The 12,676-nt window shown below is 41.8% G+C and overlaps 1 protein-coding gene across 2 annotated transcripts in view; it reads left to right on the top strand.

Moving 5' to 3' along the window:
• ippk (inositol 1,3,4,5,6-pentakisphosphate 2-kinase) overlaps window positions 1-12,676 on the top strand; it is a 120,446-nt gene that overhangs the window by 63,139 nt on the left and 44,631 nt on the right. For both annotated transcript variants that reach the window (XM_072280988.1, XM_072280989.1), the window contains 2 exons: window positions 778-899; window positions 2,744-2,833. In XM_072280988.1, coding sequence (XP_072137089.1) covers window positions 778-899; window positions 2,744-2,833 — 212 coding nt within the window. The remainder of the gene's footprint in view (window positions 1-777; window positions 900-2,743; window positions 2,834-12,676) is intronic.

Consider the following 12,676-nt stretch of genomic DNA (forward strand, 5'->3'; position numbering starts at 1 on the left):
CTGTGCATGAATCGCAAAAGGTTGGTTTGCAAATGCAGCAGGCTATCAAGAAGGCAGATGGAATATCGGCCTTCATTGCTGTAGGAATTGAACTTAAGAGCAGGGAGGTTATGCTGCAAGGGTACTGGTAAGATCACATCTGGAGAACTGTGTGCTAGAGGAAGGATATACTGGCTTTGGCGGGGGTGCAGAGGAGGTTCACCAGGTTGATTCCAGAGATGAGTGGATTAGATTATGAGGAGAGATTGAGTCGTCTGAGACTGTACTCGTTGGAATTCAGAAGGATGAGAGGAGATCTTGTTGAAACACAAAATTTATGAAAGGGATAAATAAGATAGAGGCAGGAAAGTTGTTTCCACTGGTTGGTGAGACGAGAACTAAGAGACATGGCTTCAAGATTCAGGGGAGTAAATTCCCAAAGGAGGAACGCTCCCAGAGAGTGGTGACTCTGTGGAATTCTCTGCCCAATGAAGCAGTGGAGGCTACCTCAGTAAATAGGTTTAAGACAATGTTGGATATTAGGTGGAGCTGAGTCAATGATCAGATCAGCCATGATCTTATTGAATGGCGGAGCACGCTCGATGGGCCTGATGGCCTACTCCTGCTGCTTATGTTCTTATCTTCTAAAAGTTCTATCAATGACCACAGGATTTATTTATGAACTGTTATCAACACTCAGAAACTAATTTTGAATTTGGCATCTGTCTTTTTTCAAATCAAGTTATAATTTTAGATATTAATAGGTAATTTGAAATGCATCTTAATTTTACTCTACAGGATCACGTTGCAATAAAGTAATGGATGTCTTCAGTGGATACACATTATGCCTTCCGGATCTCACTAAGTTCCAAACTTCCCATCACATAGAAAAACGACCTCCCCTCTGTATAGAAATTAAGGTAATTGCCAGAATTACCAGAATAATTTTTATTGGGATATTAATACTCTTATAGATTTAAATGTTCAAGAATCTGTTATATCTTTCCTCTGTTCCCACTAAGAAATAGTAATTTTAGAAATTTTACCTATAAATAATTTGTTTAATTGATATGTTAAAATATTTTTTAAAAAGTTACATTCAAGAAGAATGTGACTTTTTGTCAGTTATATCCAAGTTATTCTTGAGATGATTTGCACGAATTATATGTTGTAGTTACTTTCAGTGAACTTTGTGGACATAGTTACTTTAAAAAAAATGTTATTTCTGAGGGCTGTCATAAGGTTAATCAAATCTTAACTGGATAGAAACATAGAAACATAGAAAATAGGTGCAGGATAGGCTATTCGGCCCTTCGAGCCTGCATCGCCATTCAGTATGATCATAGCTGATCATCCAACTCAGAACCCTGTACCAGCCTTCCCTCCATACCCCCTGATCCCTTTAGCCACAAGGGCCATATCTAACTCCCTCTTAAATATAGCCAATGAACTGACCTCAATTGTTTCCTGTGGCAGAGAATTCCACAGATTCACCACTCTCTGTGTGAAGAAGATTTTCCTCATCTCGGTCCTAAAAGGCTTCCCCTTTACCCTCAAACTGTGACCCTTCGTTCTGGACTTTTCCCAACATCGGGAACAATCTTCCTGCATCTAGCCTGTCCAATCCCTTTAGGATTTTATACGTTTCAATCAGATTCCCCCCTCAATCTTCTAAATTCCAACGAGTACAAGCCCAGTTCATCCAATCTTTCTTCATATGAAAGTCCTGCCATCCCAGGAATCAATCTGGTAAACCTTCTTTGTACTCCCTCTATGGCAAGGATGTCTTTCCTCAGATTAGGGGACCAAAACTGCACACAATACTCCAGGTGTGGTCTCACCAAGGCCTTGTACAACTGCAGTAGTACCTCCCTGCTCCTGTACTTGAATCCTCTCGCTATAAATGCCAGCATACCATTCGCCTTTTTCACCGCCTGTTGTACCTGCATGCCCACTTTCAATGACTGGTGTATAATGACACCCTCTGTTTTCCTGTTTTTGCCACCAAAGTGGATAACCTCACATTTATCCACATTAAATTGCATCTGCCATGAATTTGCCCACTCACCTAACCTGTCCAAATTACCCTGCATCCTCTTAGCATCCTCCTCACAGCTAACACTGCCGCCCAGCTTCGTGTCATCCGCAAACTTGGAGATGCTGCATTTAATTCCCTCATCTAAGTCATTAATATATATTGTAAACAACTGGGGTGCCAGCACTGAGCCTTGCGGTACCCCACGAGTCACTGCCCAGCACTGAGCCTTGAGGTACCCCACTAGTCACTAGAGTGTGATCTGCCTAGATGCTTAACTTGCAACCCACGTGGAGCACTTTAACCACCTAGACAGATGTGCTTCAAGAAAATGTCTGTCACCACTTCATGGTACTTTGCAATGCATAATAAATGCAGGCTTCACAAGTAAGACAGATCTGAAGGACTTGCTAAAGTTAATCATTAAGTTTGGCATTACTTATGATTCCATTAAGGCAATCCCATCAAAAATATTAATGTTATACCTGATAAATTCAGTATAGCTACACATGGTAGTAGGAAATATTTGCTTTCTACATTTTATAGTGTTGAATTTTCTCATTTGGCTTCTTTCTTTTGTGACATGTCATTTTATTTTTTTCAAGTAGGACATGGTGTACTCTTGCAGCCTTGAGTAATTCCATTTCTAATGCATCTATATTTTAATTGGATATCAATCACCTTAGTTGATCTCCCTTTGTGTTTATTTAGTTCTCATTTTATTTTCAGCCTAAATGTGGATTTATCCCTTTCTCAAGTCACATTACCAAGGAGATTAAACGGCGTGTTTGCCGTTATTGCATGCATCAGCATCTTAAGGTACTAGCAATTTTTATTTATTGTATTTCTGAGAATTACAACCTGATTTGTATAAAATAAGCCCATATTTGTGAGCATTGTTGTTTAGAAATTGATTTTGCATGTCTGCTTAGGATTTGTAACTGATTTTATGGAATATATTTTTAAGGTTTAAATGCATACTTGTAATTTTCTTTATTCGGATCTCTTCCTTGGGTTAACACCGAAAAAGCCACTTCTGAGACCTAACTCTGCTTCCTGCAGACCAGAGTTTGAGGGTTTAAAGGGCAAAGTCACAATGATCTTTCAATTATTGCCTGAAGTGTTTGCAAGTTAGGATGGGGTTAATAAGGTACAAGCTGAATGCTTTATTCCAACATCAGTATAATAGTAATGGATTCAATTGGAAATAACTGCTTATGCAGGAAATCTGAATTGAATATTAAATCCTGGAAGTAGGTCTTGCATTCTGTGGATTAATAAGAAACAGACAATAGGCCTTCAATTTAATGTTAACTCTGTTTTTCTTTCCCTGGATGCTGAATGTTTGCAAGGTTTCATATTTTAGTTTTACATGCTTTGAATTCATGGGGTATGGGCACCAGTACAAGAGAAAGGGAGTGCTTCCCTTAGGACGTCTTTTAGTTAAAGTCAGACTAGCACTGAAGTGTTGGCAGATGTCACAATTAAGGTTGTAGTAAGGATGAAGGAAATTTTAGAAAGGATGGCATGGGAGCAAAGTGAGTAATGATAACCTGATGGGTTGGAACTGGTGACATAAGAGTTCACTTGCAATTAGAAATATAATGTAGAAACGTGGTTTAAAAACAAAAGGTACTGTGCAAAACTCTTAAGCACCCTAGATTTTTTATGTAAATTTTGTTTTAGATGTTTATTTTTTTGTCTTCTGCATTAGTGTAAGTGGAAAAGTGCAAATTTTAGATTTCCAAACGTTCATTTTCAAAAGAAACTTAAATGTTACGGAAAAATTTTTGTATTTTGTTTAAGAACGTAATATATTAAGTAACAGACCACTTTTCAAATGAAAAACAACTTGATTCTTTTGTAGGTATACAGCACATTGCATGGTTAAACAAAGGTAACAGATAGATCAATGACATAATATTGAATGAACTATGCTGACTAACTGTAACAGAAGCAGGTGTAGAAGGAATCAAACTGGGTGAAGGACAACCAAACTAAAAGGTGACCGTGTGGCAGATGTGACAGTTTAACCTTCAAATTATAATTTCTTACACCATGGCAAAATCGAGCAAAGTTGCCAGTCTTTATGTGCAAGGTCTCTACCAAGCAGAAATTTCACGACAGACAGGAATTTCAAGATTGGTTGTCCAAGCTCTTCTGAAGAATCACAAATAAAAAACAGGTAAGGTTACAGAGCAGAAGCATAGTGGTTGGCCGTGGAAACTGAGTGCAGCAGGAGACCAACAATACATTAAACCTACATCCCTTCTAATTCAGAAGGTGTCCTGCACTGCTATCAGCTCTGAATACACAGAAACCACTGGAACCCAAGTACATCCCTGTGCAGTCTGGAGAAGTCTTGTCAGAAGTGGTATTCATGGAAGAGTTGCTGCCAAAAAGCCATTCCTTCAAAGTGGATCAAAGCCAAGAGACTCATCTAACCACAAAAACACAAGGACTGGGATGCTGAACAATGACAGCAAGTGCTCTGGACTGACAAGTCAAAATTTGGCTTAAACAGGAGGCAGTTTGTTCATAGAAGAACTAGAGAGTGCTACATGGATGAGTGTCCACAGCCAACAGTGAAGCACAGCGGAGGTTCTCCGGAGGTTTGGGGCCACATTTCTGCAAATGGAGTTGGTGATCTGGTCAGACTTAATGGAATCCTCACTGGTGAGGGAGCATGCAATACTAGGGGGCAGGAGATGTCATCCGATCAGTCCCAACTTCATCTTGCAGCAGGACAATGACCCCAAATACTCAGCCAAGGTCATAATGAACTCTTTTAAATGAAAAGAAGAGCAAGGAGTCTGCAGCAGATGGGATGTCCTCCACAAAGCCCTGATCTCAACTTCATCAAGGCTGTCTGGAGAGACAGAAGCAAGTGAGACAACGGAAGTCTATAGAAGAACTGTGGCAAGTTCTCCAAGATGTTTGGAACAACCTACTGGCTGATTATCTTCTTCAAACTGCACGGCAGTGTACTTAAGAGAATTGATGCAGTTTTAAAGGCAAAGTGAGGTCACACCAAATATTGATTTGATTTAGTTTTTTACTATTTACTGCTCTTTATAGTTTTTTTTGATATTTAAAAACTTTTCATTACTTTTGAAAACATCTTTGCTTTACAGAATTTTTTTTACATGTGCCAAAGACTTTTGGCATGTTGCATTTATGACAAGGTAGATGAATAGGTAGCACAAATTGATATGTGTGTGAGATATGATAGCCATGTTGTGACTAGTGGTGTTCTGCAGGAATCTGTTCTGGGACCCCTCTTATTTGCGATTTTTATAAATGACCTGGGTGAAGAAGTAGAAGGGTGGGTTAGTAAGTTTGCTGATGACAGAAGGGTTGAGGGTGTTGTGGATAGTGTGGAGGGTTGTCAGAGGTTACAGCAGGGCATTGGTAGCTTGCAGAACTGGGCTGAGAAGCGGCAGATGGACTTCAACCCAGATAAGTGTGAAGTGGTTCATTTTGGTACGTCAAATTTGAAGATAGAATATAATATTAATGGTGAGACACTTAAAGCTGTTGCGCAGGTTGACAGTGTTATTAAAAAGGCATATGGGTGTGTTGACATTTATCAACTGTGGGATTGAGTTCAATAGCTGTGAGGTAATGTTACAGCTATATAAGACCTTGGTCAGACCCCTAAGCCTGAGTGGACATAGTAGTAGTAGTCAGACCCCCCCCTTAGAGTACAGTGTTCAGTTCTGGTCACCTCACTACAGGAAGTATGTGGATACTATAGAGAGAGTGCAGAGGAGATTTACAAGGGTGTTGCCTGGATTGGAGGGTGTACCTTATGAGAATAGGTTGAGTGAACTTGGCCTTTTCTCCTTGGAGTGACGGAGGATAGAGGTGACCTGATAGAGGTGTATAAGATAATGAGGGGTGTTGATCGTGTGGATAGTCAGAGGCTTTTCTTCCAGGGCTGAAATGGCTAACATGAGGGTGTATAGTTTTAAGGTGCTTGGAAATGGGATGTCAGGGGTAAGTTTTTCACACACACACAGAGTAGTGGGTGTTCAGAATGAACTGCCAGCGGCAGTTGTGGAAGTGGATACAAAAGGGTCTTTTAAGAGCCTCTTGGGTAGGTACATGGAGCTTAGAAGAATAGAGGGCTATGTGGCAGGGTAATTCTAGGCAATTTCTAGAGTAGGTTACGTGGTTGGCACATCATTGTGGGCTGAAGGGCCTATAATGTGCTGTAAATTTCTATGTTTTATGTTGTGATATAGTTGTGAACCTGGGAACTGAATACAATGATAGTTTGGAGAGATTTACAGAGGGAAAAGGGGATGGGTTGTTGCTCTGTTAATAGAATATGGTAACCACAGTAGTGAGAAATAACTAACTCAGAAGATCATTATGTAGCATCAGTCTGGATGTAAGCAAGAAATTAAAAGATACTGTGTGGAATAGTTTATAGTGTCGAACAACAGAAACGCTGTAAGACAGTATCCATAAATGATCTGAGTTTGTAAGAGGTAAAACAAATTGTAAGGCCACTTTAATTTTGTTAATTGGGCCATGAAGTGAGGATGATATTGGAGAAGAGTTTGGGAATATATTTGTAGAAGACTATATTGTGAAACCAATTTAGGGACCAAGCTGTTTTAGATCTGCTCATATGTAGTGGGGCTAGGATTAAATAATAATAATCTGTGTAATGGATCCATTGAGGAAAAGTGACAAGAACATGGGAAATACACATTCAATTTGAGAATGAGAAACTTTTGAAACTGGTATCCTAAAAAGGATCTTGTACTTTCCTAAAAGTTGCTGGTGAACGCAGCAGGCCAGGCAGCATCTCTAGGAAGAGGTGCAGTCGACGTTTCAGGCCTGAAACGTCGACTGCACCTCTTCCTAGAGATGCTGCCTGGCCTGCTGCGTTCACCAGCAACTTTTATGTGTGTTGCTTGAATTTCCAGCATCTGCAGAATTCCTGTTGTTTGTACTTTCCTGGCGTATATGATGTATAAACTCTTCTCAGGCTTCCAGCCAGGTAAAGAATCAATCACAACTGATGTTTCGACAACAAGCTCTACCATCCTCATCAGGGATGAAGCCTGGGCATGTCTAGTCCAGTGGTATTTGTACTTCCTGTAGTCCGTTCCTCCTGATTGGTTAGTCCGCATTCAATCAGGTTTTCGCTCTCCCACCATGCTTACAATTGAATTGCAGTTCTTACTTAGAGCAAGACCTTAGTCTTTGTTAAAGTTCTTTTCCTCCATAGTTTTATTTTTATTTCAGTGACTTCTATCCCTAGGCAGGCCGAAATGCCATTGGCGCAGTGCAGTAGTTTTCTGCCGATTAAGTCAATCCTATGGCCGTTGTGAATACAATGTTCTGCTACCACTGATTTCTCTGGGTAACTGAAGTAACACCTCCTGTGCTCCTTGATGCGGGTTTCCACTATGCATGTGGTCTGGCAGATATACACTGCTCCACATTCACAGGGAATCCTGTAAATGTCAGACAGCCTGAGTCCCAGGTCATCGTTGACCCGCAAAAGCTGTGATTTGGGCTTCCTTACGGGTTTGTGAATGGTACTAATCCAGTATTTTTTCAGGATCCTGGCAACCCTTCCAGAAACTGGAAATATAGGGAAGACAGGCGGTAATCCTTGTGGTTGGGCTTCCTGGTTTCTCTGGCGTCATGGAACACAGGAGGTTTATCCATTTGGGTTACCCAGAAAAATTGGTGATATGAGTATTCGTAATGGCCATGGGATTGACTTCGATGCCACCAAACTACTGTGCCATGCCAGTGGCTTTTGGAAATACCTGGTAAAGGAAGCCATTGAACTAAAACTAGAGGAAAAGAATTCTAACAAAGACGAAGGTCTCACTGTAAGTAAGAACTGGAATTCAATAGTAGGCAAGGTGGGAGAATGGAAACCTGATTGGTTAGTCTTCATCCAATCAGGTGGGATTGACTCCGGGGGGTATAAATACCACTGGACTAGACATGCCCAGACATCATCCCTGATGAAGATGGCAGAGTTTGTCATTGAAATGTCGGTTATAATTGATAATCTGTACCTGGCTGGAAGCCTGAGAAGAGTTTATTCATTGTATCCTAAACTTTGATATTTGGAATACAGAGTTGGTTAAAAGTGCATTCTGAAGATAGATGAACAAAGTGCTGAAGTCACTCAGCAAGTCAGACAGCATCTATGAAGAGGAATAAACGGTTGACATTTCAGGCCGAGATCCTCCTTCAATACCAGAAAGGAAGGAAGCAGGATCCAGAATAGGACAGCCGGGGTCAGGGTGGGGGGTCGGGGAGGGGAGGGAGTACAAGCTGGCTGGTGATGAGTGAGACCAGGGGAGGGGGAATAAAGTAAGAAGGTGGGAAGTGATGGCTGGAAGAGATAAAGGGCTGAGGAATAAAATCTAACAGGAGTGAATGGCCATGGAAGAAAGGAAAGGAGTAGGGTCTCCAGATGTCAATGATGGATGATGGAATTGAAGGCTTTGTTGCAAAGTTTGCAGACAATATGAAAATAGGTGGAGGATCAGGTAGTTTTGAGGAAGTAGTGAGGCTACAACAGGACTTGGATTAGGAGAATGGACAAAGCATTGGCAGATGGAATTGTGTCGGGAAGTGTATGGTCATGCATTTTGGTAGAAGAAATGAAAGGGTTGACTATTTTCTAAATGGAGAGAAAACACAAAACACTGAGGCTCAAAGGGACTTAGAAATCCTTGTGCAGGATTCCCCAAGGTTAATTTGCAGGTTGAGATTATGGTGAGGAAGGCAAATGTGATGTTAGCATTCATTTCAAGGGGACTAAAATATGAAAGCAAGGATGTAATGATGAAATTTGATAAATCACTTATGAGGCCTCACTTGGGAGTATTGTGAGCAGGGTTGGGCCCCTTATCTTAGAAAGGATGTGCTGAACCTGGAGAGGGTTTAAAGGAGGTTCACGAAAATGATACCAGGATTGAATGTCTTGTCAGATGAAGAGTGTCTGGTGGCTCCGGGCCTGTATTCACTAGAATTCAGAAGAATGAGGGATGACTTCATTGAAACCTATTGAATGGTGAAAGGCCTTGATAGAGTGGATATGGAGAGGATGCTTCCTATGGTGGGAGAGTCTAAGACTAGAAGACACAGCTTCAGAATGGAGGCGTGTCTTTTTAGAACGGAGATGAGGAGGAAGTTCTTTAGCCAGAGAATGGTGAATCTGTGGGATTCTTTACCTTAAATTTACATAATGACTTGGCCTCCACACCTGCCTGTGGCAGAGTTGATAGATTTTTGATTGGTCAGGGCATGAAGGGATATGGGGAGAAGGCAGGAGATTGGGGCTGAGAGGAAAATTAGATCAGCCATGATGAAATGGCAGAGCAGACTGGATGGGCCAAATATCCTAATTCTGCTCCTATATCCTATGGTCTTGTGGTCTGATGGGCAGGTAAGGAGAAGCGGAAGGGTGAAAGGGGAAATCAGAATAGGGAATGGAAAAGGAGTGAGAGGGAGTGAATTACCTGAAGTCAGAGAAATGTTAATCATGCCTTCAGGTTGAAGGCTACCCAGACTGAATATGAGGTGTTGCTCCTTCAACCTGAGTGTGGAATCATTGTGGTAGTTTAGAGGGTTATGGCCTGACATATTGAGATGGGTGGCTACAGGAAAATCCCACCTTTTGTGGATGACAGAGCGAAGGTGCTCAATAAAGGAGTTCCGCGCTCGACATTGAGGTAGTCTGTTTATTCTCCTCTATAAATGCTGTGAGACTTGCTGAGTTCCTCCAGCGTTGCTTCAGATTCCAGCATCTGCTGAATCTCTGTGCTTCTGAAAATAGATTAAAGGTAAAATGGTTCAGCATTGACAGACATTTACGGAGATCTTGTAAATTTTAACAAAGTGAGTACTTCATAAGAATGATAATTCATCTGTGCTGACTGATGGATGGCATCAAACTGAAAACAGTGGAACAAAGTTGTGAAAATTAGTAATGAACCAGAAGATTGATATTCAGAATTAAGCTTATTATCATTGTCTTATGTGAGATGAAATTTATTATTTTTCTGTAACAGTACAGTTCAAAGATAGAAAATTACCATAAATTACAAAATAAATATGTCATGCCAAAAATAGAGTTCATGCGTTCATGAACCATTCCGAAATGTGATTCTGTGGAAGAAACTGTTCCTGGATCATTGCATATGGGTCTTAAGTCTCATGTACCTCCTCCCTGATGGTAGTATTGAGAAATGGTATGTCTCAGATAATGAGGGTCCTTAATGATGGATAATGCTTTCTTGATACTGTCTTCAAATGTGGGGAGGGTTGTGCCCATAATGGAACTGGCTGAGTCTACAGTCCTCTGCAGCCTTGTGTGATACTATGCATTGGAGCCTCTGTGTCAGGTTGTAATGCAGTCACAATGCTCTCTGCTGTACATCTATATATAGGGAGGGAGAAGGAGATGGCGGTGCGATGCAGCGCGTGCGGCCATTCCGAATGATATCGTATGTGTTAACTAGGGGGCCGTGCACAATCCTGATTTGATGGAGACAGCTGTGAGAAGCACAGAGGAACACCTGGAGAAACTTCTGAAATGCCTGCTTCGCTGCCGCTGCTACTGTGCGATCAAGAATCTCCAGAGGGGAAGGCCCCAAATCCTCGGCTTTGCCTGTTGCCTGTTGCTGGGGCCGGGTCAAAGCGCTCGGCAGAGGTGGTGCTCGGTGCTTGGTGTCGGAATGCTGGTTGGAGGCTTGGAGTTTTCGGACGGACTCGGAGTCGGCTGTGGTCGGATGCTTCCAGGATGCTGCATCGGCAAGTTTGCGGCGCTGGAGGTTCACCGTCTGCATGAGATGATGGGACTTCCGAGAGACTTTGAGACTTTTTACCGTGCCCATGGTCTGTTCTTATCAAATTACAGTATTGCTTTGCACTGTTGTAACTATATGTTATAATTATGTGATTTTTGTCAGTTTTTCAGTCGGGTTTGTCATATGTTACTGTGATATCATTCTGGAAAAATATTGTATCATTTTTTAATGCATGTATTACTAAATGACAATAAAAGAGGACTGCGTGTCCTCAAAATCTAATCTAATCTAAATTTGCAAGTGTTTAGTGGTATATCAAATCTCCTCAAACTTCTAATGAAGTAAAGCCAGTGGTCCCCAACCACCGGGCCGCAGAGCATGTGCAACCGGGCCGTGAGGAAACGATATGAGTCAGCTGCACCTTTCCTCATTCCCTGTCACGCACTGTTGAACTTAAACATAGGGTTGCCAACTGTCCCGCATTTGCCGGGACATCCAGTGTATTGGGCTAAATTGGTTTGTCCCATATTTCCCCCGCTAAGGTAGAACTTTCCTATGAAACCTTTCGTGCTGAAATGGTGTGAAGCGAAGAAGCAATTACCATTAATTTATATGGGAAAAATTTTTGAGCATTTCCAGACCCAAAAAATAACCTACCAAATCATACCAAATAACACATAAAACTGAAAATGACACTAACATATAGTGAAAGCAGGAATGATATGATAAATGCACAGCCCATATAAAGTAGAAATAATGTATATACAGTATAGCTGGGAAGATGAAGGCGAAACCAATTTGTGGAAAAAAAATTGGCACGTATGTGCATGCGCACGGTTACGCGCTCGTCACACATGCGCACACAGGTGCCCGCGCAAGGCTTCATGGTCATGGTAGTCTGCCCTGGGATAAAGCGCCCCGGGATTTGACTGCTACTTTTGGCCCTTATTTGGGAGTGAGAAAGTTGGCAACCCTAACTGTAAAAGACATGTTGAGGTGAGTTTAACCCTACTTGAACAACAACCCCCCCCCCCCCCCCCCGGCCGGGTCGGCCGGTCCGCAAAAATATTGTCAATCTTAAACCGGTCCGCAGTGCAAAAAAGGTTGGGGACTGCTGAGTAAAGCTGCCTGCATCAATGTGTTAAGCCCAGGACATATCCTTGGAGATGTCCCCACTTAAAGCTGCTCACCCCTTCACCATTGACCACTCAATGACAATTGGTGCATGTTCTTCCAAATTTCCTTTCCTGAGTTTGACAATCAGTTCCTTGGTCTTGTCGATGCTGAATGTGAGGTTGTTGTTGCTCAACCAGCTGTGCCTTCTCAACTCATGTACCTCGTTACCAGCTGAGATTTTACCAGTAAGAGCATCGTCTGCAAAGTTATAAATAGTGTTTGAGCTGTGATTAGCCAGATGGCCATGAGTGTAGAGAGTAGAGCAGTAGCTAAGCACGCATCCGTAAGGTATTCCCACATTGATAGTAAGCAGGGCAGAGGTGTTATCACTGAACTGCACTGACCGGTCTCCTGATGAGGTTTGATCCAGTTATAGAGGCAGGTACAGAAGCCCAGGTGATTACTAGAAGCTTGGTGATTAATACTTACAAGTAGATGGTACTGAATGCTGAACTATATTTGATAAACAGCAGCATGACATGGGTCTTGCTGTTGTTTAGGTGTTCCAAAGCAGCATGAAGAGTCAGTGGGTTTGCGTCTGCTGTAGAACTGTTGTTGCAGTAAGTGAATCGCTATAAGTCCAGGTCCTTTCTCGGGCGGGAGTTCTAGCTGTGACCAATCTCTTTAAAGCATTTTATTACATTAAATGTGTGTACTACTAATCAATTGTTGTTGAAGCAGCTCAGCC

Source organism: Mobula birostris, chromosome 16 (genome assembly GCF_030028105.1).
Source record: "Mobula birostris isolate sMobBir1 chromosome 16, sMobBir1.hap1, whole genome shotgun sequence".
NCBI classification, from domain to species: Eukaryota; Metazoa; Chordata; class Chondrichthyes; order Myliobatiformes; family Myliobatidae; genus Mobula; species Mobula birostris.